Source organism: Dinoponera quadriceps, unplaced genomic scaffold (assembly GCF_001313825.1).
Source record: "Dinoponera quadriceps isolate SergipeBrazil2010 unplaced genomic scaffold, ASM131382v1 scaffold707, whole genome shotgun sequence".
Lineage (NCBI taxonomy): Eukaryota > Metazoa > Arthropoda > Insecta > Hymenoptera > Formicidae > Dinoponera > Dinoponera quadriceps.
In genome coordinates this window covers 1015886-1033433 of record NW_014555450.1, presented here as the reverse complement: position 1 = coordinate 1033433, position 17548 = coordinate 1015886, and the positions used below count along the sequence as shown (strand labels likewise).

General features: G+C 42.6%; 3 protein-coding genes across 5 annotated transcripts; all 3 read left to right on the top strand.

The window, feature by feature from the left end:
* LOC106744228 (dnaJ homolog subfamily C member 11) lies at positions 1–3886 on the top strand. 2 transcript variants are annotated; one of them, XM_014618804.1, is made up of 8 exons: positions 1–181; positions 606–735; positions 1012–1255; positions 1346–1659; positions 1915–2122; positions 2220–2781; positions 3317–3446; positions 3626–3886. In XM_014618804.1, the coding sequence occupies exons 1-8, from the start codon at positions 110–112 to the stop codon at positions 3646–3648; spliced, it is 1683 nt and encodes a 560-aa protein (XP_014474290.1). In that variant the 5' UTR covers positions 1–109; the 3' UTR covers positions 3649–3886. The 2 variants fall into 2 exon arrangements, with proteins under 2 accessions (XP_014474290.1, XP_014474291.1); XM_014618805.1 differs by having other exon boundaries at positions 1349–1659; positions 3626–3885.
* A 1234-nt stretch (positions 3887–5120) lies between these two features.
* Positions 5121–9390, top strand: LOC106744229 (molybdenum cofactor biosynthesis protein 1). 2 transcript variants are annotated; one of them, XM_014618807.1, is made up of 8 exons: positions 5121–5585; positions 5695–5812; positions 5880–6047; positions 6154–6380; positions 6510–6734; positions 6805–7039; positions 7265–7315; positions 7528–9390. In XM_014618807.1, exons 1-8 carry the CDS (start codon positions 5496–5498, stop codon positions 8136–8138), a joined length of 1725 nt encoding a protein of 574 aa, XP_014474293.1. In that variant the 5' UTR covers positions 5121–5495; the 3' UTR covers positions 8139–9390. The 2 variants fall into 2 exon arrangements, with proteins under 2 accessions (XP_014474293.1, XP_014474292.1); XM_014618806.1 differs by lacking the exon at positions 7265–7315 and having other exon boundaries at positions 5126–5585.
* A 468-nt stretch (positions 9391–9858) lies between these two features.
* Positions 9859–17548, top strand: LOC106744233 (hemicentin-2-like). The gene is made up of 6 exons (XM_014618811.1): positions 9859–10470; positions 11988–12148; positions 13126–13336; positions 13683–13833; positions 15926–16074; positions 17008–17548. The coding sequence occupies exons 1-6, from the start codon at positions 10383–10385 to the stop codon at positions 17106–17108; spliced, it is 861 nt and encodes a 286-aa protein (XP_014474297.1). The 5' UTR covers positions 9859–10382; the 3' UTR covers positions 17109–17548.

Genomic DNA, 17548 nt, shown 5'->3' with positions numbered 1-17548 from the left:
GGCCTGCTGTTGTCCCGTGCTCTGCTGTAACATATAAAAACCGAACCTGCAAACGCGGTTACTCGATTCTCAGGATTTATTGAACAGTGCAAAATTCACTGGTTTTAAAATGGACGACGAAAGCGACCAGGAGAATACGATCGAGGACGATTATTACACCTTCTTAAATATCCCGAGAAACGTAAGAATGTCCATCAATTCGTTACTCGTGGTTCTGAAAATTTCCGGTCCCGTGGAAGGTAGAGAACAGTTTTGGTCCCTCCACGTGGACCCTCGACTTTTCAACGTTGATGTAATACGGTCAATTCTGCAGAACTTTATGTTGTTTTTCACGACTAATCTCTGACATTTGGAATTGTAATTATTAATGACAGACCTACAAACACGTTGGTAGTGCCAATCGAGCATTACCAATTTGCACCTCTGAAATGTTATTTACTATAATAAATGTTCTCAATTGAATATTATAGAAATATCGACGATGGATACTAATTTATATTCAGTTCACTTAGTTTTCTCTTTCATAAAATTTGCATACATGATGATGTAACCAACTAAGAATGGTTACATGTTCTTTTTTGTGACCATGTGTTTTACTGCTCTAGGCTAGTCCTGAAGATATCAGCAATGCATATCGCAGACAAAGCAGGCTTTATCATCCTGACAAGCATACAGATTCGACGCTTAAGAAAGAAGCCGAGGTTCTTTTTAATCGTACTAAGAAAGCATACGAAGGTTTGTGCATAATTGAATATTAATATCAATATTTATATTTGTCTCAGGAAGACATCGTTGTTTTTAGATTATTAATTTGTTACAGCCAAAGTCTTAAAGTTGCCTTTCATTAACACGTATCATTTCATTGATACGACTATCAATCATTGATTGATACATATTGATTTCAATATGGATTATTCAATATAGGTTTATTGTAATTACATATGCATTATTATGTACTTTCTCTATTTATTTGTTTAATTGTGCACTTGAGAATAACGTTTAATATTGCAGTATTGAGTGACCCACATCAGAGAGCAATTTACGATTCACTGGGAACCCGTGGGTTAGAGACAGAAGGATGGGAAATCGTGCAACGTACAAAGACACCTCAGGAGATTCGCGAGGAATATGAAAGACTGGCCAGGGAAAGAGAAGAGAGACGTTTGCATCAGCGTACCAATCCTAAAGGCACCGTAACAGTAAATATTAATGCGACCGATCTTTTCACGACATACGATGAAGATTACATTGATAGGTAAGATCAAACCTCAAGTTGTTCTCTATGAGAAACGTTGATTAAGATTTCATATGCTTGCGTGACTGAATACTTTGAATTTTGTTCTAGCAGTGGCTTTTTCTCGTGCATCGAAGTTAGCGGAATGTCGTTTGCGCAGTCTATCGAAGCGCCTCTCACATTGAAGGACACAATAACTATGTCCGGACAACTTGGCACTCAAAACGGCACGGGTTCCGGGTCGATTAATATCTCGGCGAAACGATTGATCTCTTCCAAAGGCTGGGTGGAAGTCGAGGTCGGGGCTGGCAACGGCCCGACATTTTCTCTCAAAGGATTTCGCACATTGACAAAGAGATTATTCTGTGATGGAGCAGCAATATTACAATTCACGTCGCACGGTGTGAAAGCTGGCTACGTGGGAAGTACGTCCGCTTGTAAAACTATATATCATACTGAATTTCGCACAAATATTGTATTTGATTTCCATTTTTTATTCACACACACATTCTTTCGCGCGCGACAAATCGATTTTTAACTTGGACGTGTAAATACGTGTGTGATTTTAATGAGAGTATGAAAGGTAATTCTTAAAAAATATACCAGTTAGTCTGACTGAGATAAACCCAGAAAATATTACGAGAGTATTAGTGAGGATTATATAAGTTCATCATTTACAGCACTTGCAATGCAGTTGGACAAGCATACAGTGGGATATCTTACGTATAGAGCTGGCATACAAGATGCCATGAGCACCATGATTGTGAGAGACACATCCCGATCGTACACTGCAATCTCCATACATTTCGGACTTTTACATTCTTTCGTCAGCCTTAATTACACCTATAAAATGGAAGAGAAACAGCTCAGGCTTCGTAGTAGCGTCAAGTTAGTATCGTTGAGAAATATTTCTTTTTTCGTCACGCATCTCTTTATCTAGATATACATCATTTTCGGATAATCAATTTTGTTATGATTTGTACAGAGCTGGTACTTTCGGCGCTTTCTTCGAATACGGCGTGGAGAAAAAAGTCTCTCAGCACAGCTCGGTTTCGGCAGCTGTACGCGTCGGTGTGCCGACTGGCGTCACGTTAAAAGTTAAACTGAGTCGTGCCTCGCAGTCATACACGTTTCCTATCCACTTATGCGACGAGATTCTTCCAGCTCCAGTTTTCTACGCCACTGTGGTTCCCATCGTAACGTGGACAGTCATTAAGAAGCTAATAATCGATCCGGTGGTGAAAGAGCGGAAGGAACGTGAGAAGGAGAAGCAGAAGGAGATGTACAAGTCCAGAATACTGGAGAAACAAAGAGAAGCCAAAGCTGCTATTGAACTAATGAAAGAGACCGTCAGCAGGATAAGAGCCGAGGAGGAATCCAAGAAAGGATTAATTATTACTAAAGCTCTGTACGGTCGATTCGTCTATCCTCAGCAAGACAGGTCTAATTTGGAAGAGAGCGGACACAGAGATGAAATGATAGACGTGACGATTCCCTTACAATGTTTAGTCAAAGATTCCAAATTGATTCTTCATAAGGCGTCCAAGGTATCCGATTCTGTAATATTAGATCCCTATCATATTTTTATTTTACATGTATTTAGGATATATAATCTCATTTTCCTGTAATCTGTTTCGAGTAACATATGGATTGCGTTAAAAAAACAAGCGATCAGTGAGTGGTCAGTGATTATCGGTCGTTATTGTTAGATTCCTAAATTTAGAATCACTCAACCGTTATACAACCGTTGTGTTTTCTGAACGCAACTATAGTGATGTATATATAGGGTGTCCCAACGTAAGGAAAACACTTAAATATCTTGAGGGTCTAAATATGGGAACCTTAAAAATAAATCGAAAAAAATGACTATAAAGATAAAAATTGTTTTCCACGGTATTCCTCCTTCAAAACCATTCAAATTGTGTTCTGAACACATTTCTGATATCATTAAAAACAAAGGAGATATTTTAAATATTCCCCTTATTCTGAGACATCCTGCGTATTATTTATTGATTATTCTAATTGTATAATAAGATATATCAAGTATTATTGCGCAGCAGATAATATATTGTACCATTGCAGAGCCAACTACCTGGATTTTATGATCCATGTGTGGGAGAAGATAAGCAGCTTTTGGTACAGTATCTTTTCCACGCTCAAACGCATGAATGTATCATACGAGATGATGCACCTCTGAGGATACCAGTTTCATGTAAGAATTTATTTCTATTTGTTCGTTCCAAAATCGAAACATGCAGTAACATCTCGATGTGAAATGCAAAAAAATAAGTAGCATTCTGCACATATGCTGGCTGTATTTGTACACAGTTCGTATAATTTTTATTTAATATTTTAATGTATTATTTTCTATTTTCCTTTCGTGTGTTTCAGCGCATAAAGTGAACACCACCTGACGTATGTTGTCGACGTTAAAAGCAAAACGCCGCAGTCGCCGCAATCCTCATAAATGATCGGCATATTATTGCAGTGTAGACTGTTAACTCTTAGAAATTTAATTTTACATAGAAGATGAAAAATACCGAGTGTTCGTTGATCCCCATGCTATGTTAGTATTGTCTTCTCTCAGTAAAATGATATTTAACTATTTGAAAGTAGTCACATGTAATCCAAAGTGTGAAAGAATACGTACATGTCGTATGGACGTATTTTGTACATACACATTTTGTTGTATTGTGTTAAAAGTGTGTTTTTTTTTATATAATCTTTTTAAAGGGTATCTGGAGTATACAATTTAAAATTCTTCGTATGCATATTATATATGTATAAATTTTAAATCGTATATGGTTTCTGCTTATTAAAATCATGTGGAAGATACCTTGCGAAGAGAATAGAACATAGTCAACCTAAACACAAATCTACTTTACTGCCTCTATAGAGATAATAATATATATTATATTTTGAGAGAGAGAGAGAGAGAGAGAGAGAGAGAGAGGTCTATTGATCTTTCTATATAACCCATTATTATAGGTGAAAATATAAATAAGTTTCTAGCTGCATATCTGGGTATACAATTTGCATATTGTGTATAATAACATTAGTTAATTATTTGCACAGCCGATTTATTAGGGTAATTAAAAATATAATATATTACATGGTGGAATTAGTTGTATAAAATAGTTAACGATTTAAATGATGTTTCTGTGTACGTGATTATATCCATTTTATGAAGCAGGAAACTACATTTGCGTGTGCATCTATTGAATAAATTACAAACAACTCAATATTGAATCATGAATTAAATTTACTTTTTAAATTACTTTTTGTTAGACTTGCTTCTTAAATTACATCATGGAACATTTACTTTCTCAAACTGAGATGTTATTTTGGTAACTTTTTTTATGTCAGTATACTCTTGTATAATTTGTATTTTATAAAATTAAGTAATTTTGATAGGATAAATTCATTATGTGGCTGTGTTTAACATAACGGTATGCAAGAGAGAATTTATAACTGCATTGTTAGGTGAAAATTTCTTAAACATATTTAATTCATCATCTTTTGCCTGTAGTTGAGACAACGGAGTCCACGAACGATCATGTTCTAATCTGAAGGAACCTTTATAACACTGAGACAGTACAGAATTACCTCATTCCTATATAATAAGATTCATATATTTTTATATATCTTTTGTTTTAATTTTAATATAAAAACAACTTACCTCCTACTTACTGTTGCCAGGGTCTAAGAAGAAAATCTTGCACCACAGCCCAGGGTGTTTTTTTGTTAGAATATGTCCCCAATTGACATGGGTCTTTTTAGGATATATTTATATTATAAAAATGTAATTATCTCTAGACCAAGGACACCCTACATCTATTTTATTGTTTTTTAGCTTAACAATAATGTTCATTTCCAAATTTATTGTAATACGTTATCATAAGTTGATAAAGAACACGCCCCGCATATCTGTCACACTGTCAGATACAAAAATCAGGATGACGCATATATGCAGCGGTGGTAGCGAACCTGTTAATACCACGAAGCATGCTCATATCGAAACATTTCGTCGGTATGACAGGTTCCCTAATCTATCAAGTCGTCAACTTTGACGATTAATAACTTTCTTCGCGGGGCAGAGCGACACTTTTTTCTGCCAGATTCTTTCGTTTCGTGCAAATACGCGTCGAATAAGTGTAATTTCATCCATATTTGTGCTAGCGTAGCTAAACTAAATAATTACCGCGACGAGACTGGTTTTGTCTTCCTACTTTTTCGTCCTATTATATGAGGTTTTATACAAATGTTTCGAAAACGCGTTTTCCTCAGGCAGCTTTGCAGTGCTGCGAATGCGTTCACAGAAGCTGCTACGGTAGCAGAAACGTCAACTCGAGTAAGCGTTGTTTCATTCGTGTTATAATTCATCCTATTTTTAATCTTCGATGCCTATGCATCATATTTCACAAAGTTTTGGCAAGATGTTTTTTACGTGTTTATTACAGCTGGAACGATTCAGAGCAAGAATGCAAAAGGATAAACAGGATGAGATACTCACCGATACATTTGGACGGAAGCACACTTATCTCAGGATATCAATTACTGAACGTTGCAACCTACGCTGTAAGTTTTCTTCAAATTTCCATGTTTTCTACATTATATTAGTCTTTTAACATTGTCATCATTGTAGGTACTTATTGCATGCCAGCAGAAGGTGTCAAGTTAACCAAGAAGGATGGTATCTTACAGACAGATGAAATAATACAAATAGCCGATCTGTTTGTTAAGGAAGGAGTACGCAAGATACGTTTGACTGGCGGCGAGCCTACAGTTCGTAAGGATATCGTTGACATTGTTGGTAAAATCTTTTGTCAGTGTGAATAATCATCCATTAACTTAATGTTAATACTGTGAAAGATGATATCAGCTTTTAAAGCGTTTCTATTCACAATTTTATTCGTTAGCACAACTCAAGCAGTTGAAGAACTTGGAGCAAGTTGCGATCACCACAAACGGGCTGACCTTGACTCGCCAGTTGCCAGCTTTTCAAAAAGCGGGATTGGATGCACTGAATATATCCTTGGATACTTTGAAGGAGAAGCGCTTTGAGATATTCACACGTAGACAGGGCTGGGCAAGAGTTATGGCTGCTATAGATCTCGCTGTCCAGATTGGCTACAATCCTGTGAAGGTAAAAGAGAAAGAACATTGATATCATTTAACATAATTGAAAAATTTTATATTATGTAACTGAACTGTATCAAATTTTAAATTATTTGGATATATATGTGTCGTATACATTTGTACATTTAATAATCAGGTCAACTGCGTCATAATGCGAGGGAAAAATGACGATGAGATAACCGATTTCGTCGATTTCACGAGAGATCGCCCCATCGACGTGCGTTTCATAGAATATATGCCGTTCCAAGGGAACGAGTGGAAGGAAAATAAGATGGTGTCGTTCGACGAAATGAAGAAGATAATCCGAGAGAAGCATCCCGACTTCCAGGCTCTACCGAATCAGCCCAACGATACATCCAAGGTTCAATTCTTGTTAATACCTCAGCTGGGTTGTCTGAAGATGCATTGTACACATCGTGTTCTCTCGACAGGCCTATCAGGTGCCAGGATTCGTAGGGCAGGTTGGATTTATCACGTCCATGAGCCAACACTTCTGCAACTCGTGCAATCGTCTGAGAATAACGGCGGACGGAAATCTGAAGGTGTGTTTGTTCGAAGGGAAAGGCGAGGTCTCGCTGAGAGACGCTTTGCGAAGCGGTGCATCGGAAGGTGCACTTAGGGATCTGATAAGAGAAGCAGTGTCGCGGAAGAAGAAGCAACACGCAGGTACGCGACACATATCGATCAGATCTGACACGTGGTAACTTGGTGTAACGAAGTATTCACCGAGAATATTTTCATCCGCACAAAGGGGGCTCCTCCCCTTTCTCGTCTCCTCCATTCATTTCGTCTTTTTGTTCTCTTTTCGTGCGCCCATCCCTCATCTCTGTTAATTTTACATGAACTGTTGCAGTGTCGACAAACCGATAAACTGAGACGTTTGCATTTCAGGAATGTTCAATCTTACTCAGATGGAAAATAGGCCGATGATCTTGATCGGGGGTTAAATTGGTATCGTTGCGATTATTAGTCGGTCGTGTCAAAGTATTCGGCTTTGTCGAGACGCGCACAGACGTATCGTAAATCCCGGGAACTTTCTGTTTATAACAACTCTCAGCGTGAGAAAAGAAAAAGAGTACACACGACGACTGCGCCGAAAAGAAAACTAACATTGAGCTAACTAAAATTGACTAACTAATGTTTGTGCATTGCAGCTAGTCGTAAGACGAAATTTTCGCGAAAAGCGCGCAATGTCACGTCGACATGGGACACGCGGCACGCGTATCCGCTGTGCACGTCCGTGCAGTTTCGAAATAACGCGGGCATCAGAATGTATTCGACGTTATCGCACATAGACGAGACCGGTAAAGCCAACATGGTGGATGTCGGCGGGAAGAGCGAAACTAAGCGCACAGCTGTAGCGGTGGGATTCGTGAAGGTAGATCCCACCCTCGGTCGTCTCATCGCGGAGAACAACGTGAAGAAAGGCGACGTGCTGTCGGTGGCCGAGCTGGCCGGCACTATGGCCGCCAAACGCACTCCCGACCTCATACCGCTCTGTCATCCGCTCACCCTGACTTACGTCAAGGTGAAGGCGAGGTTGATCGAGAAATCGCACCAGGTGGAGATCACGTCGGAGGTGAGATGCACCGGCAAGACCGGCGTCGAGATGGAAGCTCTGACTGCCGTGGGTGTAGCGGCGCTCACGATCTACGACATGTGCAAAAACGCAGCCGCTCCCGGCACGATGAAAATCCACGGTATCGAGCTGGTGTCCAAAACCGGCGGTACAAAGGGCGACTTCCAAGTAGATAAAATAGATTAAGTAAACGGTATCCTCGTGTTTCTCGATAACACGGACGATTATTCCGATGGTATTCTCAGCGTTCCATAGACAATGTGAAGCGACGTAACTTAGTGCAATAGGGCTCAAAAGATTCAGATAAAGAGAGTTTCGGAGGAAATTTGATAGATTCTCTGTTATTCTGTCGTCTATTGAATTTCCATGGTATTATTTTCATATTTTGAAATGTGCGTTAAGTTTCATATGCACACTTCTTTCATATTTTTACACGTGCACATAGATAGATTCATATATATTTATATATATATTTTTTTATGTAAAAATCTACATATACGTTATATATTTGTCACAAATGGTAACGGGGATGGTGTAGTCAACTTGTACATAGATATATATTTTTTTCTTGGTAACGGAAGAATTTCGTAAGTTGTGCATAATTATCAGTGTATATTTAAGACTAACGCATCGGCCGTTCTTGCTATACACGATACTTTTGTATCTATTTTTATTTCTGTACGTATATATCTGACCAGTGCAAAGATAGACAGTTATTCGATCATACGTAAAGAAAACGTGTTCATTCCGCAATTACAGTCATTTGCAGTTCGACCAAGATCCTCTCATAATGGCGAATAAATAGATGAAAGTTTACGTAGAAACTACGTAGAAGGGATATTATCAGACGTTATTATTAAATAATAATCACAACGGGCGTTGTATTGAGAAATGCGTTGTAAATTATCGGGCAAAATTCTTCCACCATTGATTTCCACATGATTTCGGTGATCGATCTGATATTTTGCACGTGGAAACGTATATACTCGAGTAAACTCGAACGAACGCATGTACATGCCTTTGAACTAGGAGCGAAATTATGAGGCAGATTGTATCGTCACGTCTCAAACAATAAGGATATGCGGTAAATTTGTATATTAACACGCGTCTTGTGTCATAAATTGTAAGTATCGGAAGAAGAGCAATGGCACGGCACAGCGCGACGATACGCAAAGGAACACGCATGATAATACGCATAATACGACAGCGCAGTTCGGAGCTGTTTCCGATCTGCGTCACTCGGTAAGCAGCTCGATATCGTCGCGAGCACGAAGAAACGCGCAAGGCCGGAAGCGCGAACGAACGGTCTCCGGTAGTCGGATCTTGCCTAAAGTTACTTTCTATCATGTATATTGTAAGTTACGAACGACCTACGTCGTATGTTGTTGGAATACGTTGTTGTGTTTGGAGAGATTTTATCGCAATATATATATATCTATATATATATATATATATATCTATCGTTTAATATGCATAAAGAAGCCTCCTTATCTTCGCCTGTCTGCCCTCGTCGCCTCTCCCCTGTTTCCTTATTTATACCCGGCGGAGAATTGTCCCGGAAATAGGCGAGTTCGCCCGTAAACCACTTTATACTTTCGCGCGAATAGAAGAGCCGGAGAACTCGCTCGGCGAGCCGGACGAGGTGAGACGAGGTGAGGCGAGCCGAGGCGAGAGGTGTGTGTATGTGTGCGATTGCATCGGTAAATCGCGATAACGTACGGCTCTTGCGAGACTCCCCGGTTCGCCGGGATAAACATGTCTCGTCGGTTAAGGGAAATCATATCTGATGCCGACCTTTCGGCGCAATCGCACGTACCCGTGGAATGGGCACGGCGCCACCGGTGCCAGGATTTCAGAGCTTTTTCGTGTCCTCCGCGAGGAGCAAAATTCAGTGCTTGGCCCGCAACCGTATCGCACCGCCCCGTAGCGAACTTTGACCCGCGGCAGCCGACGGAATCGCGAGGAATTCGAAAGTATCGTCGGCGACGCGCGACTTACTGTCTCCGCGGTTAAATCCGTCGGACAAATTAATCGTTGCGATTGGCAGCGTCCCACCGAGGGAAATGACAACGCGTCATTCGACGGGATAATTCGCGCCGGACCGAGAGCATTAATTATGCTCGGGACGTTCCTCGCGGCGCCGTGATGACGACGGCGGGAAAGAAACTCGATCTCCTTTTCCCGACCCTCGTGCGCGTTTTCCCGCTTCTTCTCTCATTCTCTCTTGGCTTTTCCCTCCCTCGCGAAGCCTGAGGAAGTGAGGGAGAGTGTGTTAGTCCGTTATGCCGGCGAATCCCGGCGTGATCTTCCCGCGGGTACTTCTCGAAGGGCCGACGATGGTGAGTGAACGTCCGTATCGGACGGTGGACAGACGGCAACTCTCGCAGGAGCGGCGCATATGAATCGGATTGAGAAATGAGTGCGTGAAAAATGGCACCGTTCCACGGCATGGCCCTCCTGCTCCTGGGAATCGGATACCTGTTACACGCGGAACCGTTTCACGGCGTACGCGGCACCGGTAAATGTCCCCCCTCCTTCCAACACTTTTAACGCCCGCCCGTCGGTTATTGTCTAATACACGGTGTAATTTCGGCTGAATGAGTAATATTCCAGCCGCGCGACGGTGCAACTTTTGCTCCCGAATCTGCGTTCTGTGTTCGTCGCGCGTTCCCCTTTTCTCTTTTCTTTTTCTTTCTCGGGAAAATGAAACGAACGATCGATAGTCGAGAGACGCGGAAAAGTCTCCGGAAAAGTCGAAGACAATCGTGAATGAGAGAGAGAGAGAGAGAGAGAGAGGAATGTGCATTTGAAAATTTTCGGAGCTATTTTCGTAGGATAAAATCGAATAATTTGTTTCTCCTAGTTTTTCCATCTTTCAGTTTCCAGTAATTCGATCTTGTATAATTAACGCTTCGCTCCCGTTTTTCCCAATTTTATCCGGTAAGAGATATTTAAAAAATGATACCCGATAGCGAGCTAATAATTCCAGCTGTAATTGGGCGCGTGTAGGAATAAGGAATTAATTAACCCGGAGTTAGTGTTAATTGATATAAAATCGGCTATTATACTCTCATCCGCGACGGTCCCGTGTATCTTCCAGAATTAGACGCGAAATTAAATAACAAGACGATTAAGGGATACACACTCATTACGGGCGGAAATAGCACGCGCGCGGAAGACGAAAAGGCGGAATTAATAATTCCCTTATATGAGATGAAAACTGCACAAAGAGGTTTCTAATTAAAAGAGCGAAGATTACAGTTCATGCGTATCTTCGCAATTCCTGGTACCTCCGACGTGATTTTTACAGTTTGACGAAAATACCGTAATTATCGCAAGAGGGAAGAATTCGAATGCGCGATAGTTGCGTATTATTAATTTCTCGATGTATTTTTGCCATCACTTTTACGTTATTCGAAAATATTCCCGGCATTTCTATTTTCATACGAACAAACGACGGGAAAGCATACAATTAAAATATTTCTTCCCGTTGAAATAATATATTTTTGAACATCGCGTCCTCTCCCGTTTTGTCGGGCGAATTCGTGAACGCATATAACGCAACAACGAAATCCCGAGCGATGTTCGAAACATTGTTATCGATTTACGTACGGTTTTTTAAATAATTAACTTCTACGCGTACATATTATATAACGTACAATTCAACGTATGTATTTTGTTACGAGGGGGAAAATGCAACGAGGAATTTGATTAGGAACGCGAAATTCCGCATTATTCTCGGACCGGACGTACATCGGAGTCCCTTCGACGAGAACATCTTCGAGGACAATAATATCGGGTCGAGTCATAAACGCTTTCACTGTCTCTCTCTCTCTCTCTCTCTCTCTCTCTCTCCGCACGTTTCATCTCCGCACGATTCGGCTTTATCGGGCCGGCTTATTGATTCTTTCCGCGGTGAGATTTTCGCGAGGGAAATACATATTTGCCACCTGCGTCGCGGGCGCGGAAGTTACGCGTATTTATGGCTCGACCCGGCCCCGACATCTTTCTCAGCACGATTTATCTCCGTTTCAGCGTTCTTGCCTCTCAACGACGACGCGTTCGGCAAGGGGGAGAAGTCGCAGCGCAGCACAAAGAAGACATATTTTTTCAAAGATACGCCGCAAAAGTTGACGGTGGCCATAGGGCAGGCCGCTGTGCTGTTGTGCCGCGTTAAGAACTTAGGAAACAGAACTGTGAGTCTCACGAACTTTCCTCCCTGAGTCTCGTCGATCTCATCGATCGCGCGGCGGTCGTCTGAGATACATTGCATGTTTGCGTAACGCGCGTTAACCCTTTCGCTGTCCGCGCGATTGCGTGCACGCAGCTGACGTTATCGACAGATTCCTCGCAAACGAGCATTTCTCCACGGAATTTGTCAAATCTGCTGGGATTTCTAAAGGAAAGAATCTATAATAATTAATATTATTATTTTTCAATTGTATAACAGAAGACTTTTCAGATAGCAATCAAATATAATAACAATAATCGTTGGAAACCAAATTTGTACAAAGTACAAGTAAGGTCGAAACGTATCGCAATTTTGTATTAAAATTCAATAAATTTAAACGACTGTCACCTGTGCAAATTTGGCTCTTAACGTCCACCGTATGTTTATATACTTACGTGATTAATGTTTTTTTAAATAATAAACGTTCTTAACCTGTAAAAGATTTCTAAAAAAATTCTTCTGGAGATCGTAACGTCTTCTGATAATTTTGAAAATATTTCTGAAAAGGAATCTGTGATGGATTCGTTCTCTCGAACCCGCGAGATATTCTTGTCGGATTCGTAATCTGCAAAATATTTAATCCATCGCAATTCGCCGAGGAGAGCTACCGCGACAGATCCGTGTAATCTTCGCGGAGACGAGTCGCCCGTATTTCCCGATTCTCGACCTTTTGAACTTCGAACTTGCTTCGTCGTTTCTACGACGCGTATCCGGCTAGATTTCCGAATGAGTTCGCGAATTTCGCTTCTGGGCCGGGTGACGTTACGTATCTCCGAATTCGCGGATTCCCGGCGAAATCTTTGGAAGACTCCTCGTTATAAACGCGAAACACGTTGAGAAACGAACGGGCGGACAAGCTGAAAGGGCCACCGACGGCGAAAGGGTTAAAGGCGGGATTGCAGTTACTTGTACCTCATTCGAGACTCCCGTACGTAACCCCAGGTGTCTTGGATCCGAAAAAGGGACCTACACATCTTAACGTCCATGTCGGTGACTTACACGAGCGACGCGAGATTTACGGTAGTCGGCAATCCGGAGACCGACGACTGGAATCTGCGAATAGATTACGTGCAACCGCGGGATGCCGGCATTTACGAGTGTCAGGTTAATACAGAGCCGAAGATATATAGGGCCGTGGCACTGAAGGTTTTGGGTGAGTTTCCGCGGAGGTAGCCTCTGCCCATAAATCGCGCCTTAAAGACCCCGCACGGGCGTCTTTCGTGGTTGCAAAACCGATCGCTTTAACTCCCGCCTTCCGGCGATCACGCGTTTGTCTTGTGCGCCCGCGTGCGAGCGAACGCGAGCACGATCCTTTGCCGAAGAAGTAGAAGCAGAAGTAGCGAAGCAAAGTCGAGTAAAGTAGAATCGACGTTGCGCGCGAGACGCGGATGATAACGACTCGATTGTCGCGCGGAGCGTTCCTCGAGAGTAACGAAGCCAATGCGAGCGCAGCTCACACACGTTTCTCCTCTTGGCGTTGTTGTCCTTGTCCTTATCAGATATACAGGCAAGGATCACGGGCCCCCAGGAGCTATACATTAGGAAAGGCAGCACAATCAGCCTGACCTGCATCATCGAGCTGCAGGATCTACCCCCGAGCAACGTGACCTGGTACCATGCCGGCGCGGTGATCGATTTCGACGGGCCAAGGTACGAGCCGATTAAGCCGGGGCGCACAATTAGCCGTGTAATGGAATCATTGTTCAATGGCATTATTGCGGACGATCACGCGTAAACACGCGCACGGGCAAAGCAGACAATTAGAGATTGAATTAGAGAGTGCTTCCTTCGCCCCGATGTTACTTCCGAATCTGCAGTGATCGTTCCTACCGCGTCCAACTAATCGCCTTATTCTTCGGAGACCGGCTGTTTAAGGGGATGCTATACTTGAAAACTTTACCGACTGATTTTTCTTTCTTTTTCCTGCAAGACTTACGTCTTATTGACTGCACGGAATTACAAGTGCTTCTATCTACGCGAAATTATGGAAATGAATCGGGGCATCGTCCGATATGTGACGAGAACGATTCAAAATTTCGAAACTGAAATGTCGACCTGTCAAATGGAGCAAACGTTTACCTAAAACAAATTTTACAAATTGTACCGCGTGTGTGTTTGCTCCGGTGAGGGACATTTCGGAGAACATTTCTATATATTCGCAATTGTACATAAAAGCTCAAAAAGATAGGAAAAATTTGTAGAAAAAATTTTATGTATATTGACTAGATATGGTAAGACGAAGTAGCACAAATTCATCTTATTCACATTTATATCGCACTAACGTTTACATAAAACCTATATGTATAAGGAATACGAACAAAATAGCGTGATTATATCAGTATTATGTAACGTAATATTTCGAGGATCGCCTCTCCGTTATAGATGCTTATCAAGTTCGTCAACGACTATAGCATCCCCTTAAGAGAGAGAGACCATACTTAAATATTTAACGAGAGAATATTCCCGCGTTTATATACAGGATATTTCCAAACTAAATGCTGTCTTATTTCCGTCTTGTAATTTCACGGTGTAAGTTAAATTAATTTACAGAGGTATCAAAAGCAAAAGAGAGCCTTACTTTTCTTAATTACGTTTTATATCTGTCGCTCTTTATAGCATTATCTAACTAAGAGGGTCTTTAGTTCCTACAATAGACTTATTTCCACTTCAACAATCGATATGTCTCATTGCAATTTAACTTAATGCAGACCAATTAATCCTTTTTAATCCTTTCGGTGCCACTTGTTCTTTCTAAAGAATTTTGAATATGCAGGGTGTCTCAGGCCAACGGGGACAAACTTTGTTATTATACTATATTAGTAATTATTGGAAATAGCCATGTATAAAGGTTTCTTTAATTAATAATTCGAAATTTTGCGTGTTATTTGCAAACCAGTTAGAAATTAGTTGCAAATTAGCAGTCACTAACCTCAATAAGTGGCTGATTTGCTCTGATTAATTGAAAAGTAACAGCTAACTGCGAATCGCAATCGTTAGTGTGATGTCGGCTTTATGCAAGGAATGCGGGCCTTTCCCCCACTGCCGCGGCGCGTCAGCTGGTCGCCGGGCCACGCGGTCGTTGACAGCGCTCACGCGTGCGCACTGCGACTTTTAAAGGGCCGAGCCGAGCGCGTACTGAAACTTTAAGGGGCTATAATGTGGCAACAAATCGACATAGAGACGCGGAAGAAAAAGCAATTTTCTCGTGCGCGTGATTCCGCGCACGTTGGCGTTGCTCTCTTTTTACGTCGACTCGGAGAATGTCTATGGCCGGGAGATAGATTAATTCGCGAATACCCGCGGATTCTGTTTCACGTTTATGATATGATTTCTGTTTCGCATTTATACGATTATGATTTCCATTTCCGGCTTATGATACGATTACGATGGGATTTCGCGTTTACGATACGGCTACGATACGATTTCCGTTTCGCGTTCATGATTATGATTCCTCCGCTTGCCTTCGCGAGTTCGCATCGGCCAGAGTCACGTGTTTGCCTGTCATTGCGAAACAATCGGCGCGCCATCGGTGCTTCTATTATTTATCCGACGGTAAAGATAGACGAGTTCATCGCGGTCGCAGGGAGATACGAATCGTCGGCGGCGTACTGACGTAAAACGCGGGTCCGAGGCGCATGTACGGCGACGTGCCGAGGGGAATACGTAAACACGCGATAAAGCACGCCTCCGTGGATTTTGGCAGGAACTTTCGCAAGTCAGCTAATGCTTTTACGTTCGGCAGGGGCGGCGTATCGCTGGAGACGGAGAAGGGTAAGCGCGGCACCACCAGCAAGCTTCTAATAACGCGCGCTCTCCTTAACGATAGCGGTAATTATACATGCGCGTCGAGCAAAGTCACTCCTGCGAGCGTCATGGTGCACGTACTAAACGGTGAGCAAAATACCGGGGCGCGTCGGCTGCACGTGTGTGTACTTATGTGTGTATTTGTGTGCGTATGGGGGAGCGATAGTTAATTTCGAAATTCTCCGCCGAGAGAGGGAGAGAGAGAGAGAGAGAGTGTGTGTAACATTACGTGATTATCCCCGCGGCATTTTGTGATAAGGGAATATTTGTTTTAATTCCGAGCCACGCGTCCGTGCATCGAGTCATGCGTGATGCTCCCTCAGATTTCGCCCCGCGCTTCGTTACACTAATGTATTTGACGTAAATAATGCGGCTCACCGTCCAAATATTAATTGCCTTTGTGATAACTGTTTAACGCGTCGCGACACGGAATGAGAAAGCGGGCGAGAGCGACAGAGAAAGAAAGAGAGAGAGAGAGAGAGAGAAGGGGAAGGGAAGCTATTGTTTAATAGTAATATTCGTCGTGCATTGCTTTTGTACATGCAAACAACATGTAATGTTGTCACGTGCGTTATTTAGCCGCGATAATGGAATGTAAACGTGTCGTTTAATAATAATTTCTAGTGTCGTATTTACAGTCGTTTTACTAATGGATACTGTGTCAACATTTCGAGTTCGATAACACGTGGGACGGTTGATTGGCGTATTTATCGCCGAGTTATGCCCCTGATACAGCCGACGGTTCTGCAAATCTCGGACGATTATTAGAGTGTGATCCTCTCTCTCTCTCTCCCCTTCTTTTCGTCTCATCTCGTCTCGTCTCCTCTCGTGTCTCCACTTTCGACGAGTCCGTTAATAAATTTAACATTCGTTAGCGAGCATCCGAGAAAGATCGACGAGAGACTATGTCTCCCGGTAATGACTTAGAGGGAGAACGGGACAGAGAAGGGAGGGGGGAGGGGGGAGAGGCGACAGAGAGAAATGACGCGTTTTAGCCGTCTGGTGTAATTTTCTTTCCAGGCGAACATCCTGCAGCGATGCAACACGGCGGCACCGGCGATGTAAATAGGAGACTTATTCTGCTCGTCCTGATTTTCCTCGTCGATACGATGTTTCGGTGAGCGCCGCCGCCACTGCCGGCGATCTCTTTTCCTCCCGTGCGCGCGCTACGGGACGCTACTTCGGAATTCGTCTCGGAGACTCGCGCGGGAATATCTGCCTCTGCGCCGAGGCGGCGAAATAATCGACGGGACTGTATATATAGCGCTTCCACCGAGCGCCAGGGAGGAGATCTCTACTTCTCCGTTCTTCGTTCTCATCGACGAGACTCCAACGTCGAGATCGATGACGGAGTTGGAGTATGTGTTAACGCTAATTTAGAGCCATCACACCGCTACGTAACGTACGTTCGAGCCGCAGCATCTTAATCGGATCTCCGATTCGCGCCGCGGTCGGCAGGTCCAACGATCCCTCTCCCCTCCCCCTAACTCCGCGTTTACTTGTCTGGATTACTCGAATACCTCTCAGATATGCCGCTCAACTACAATACCCTTGTCCGAGA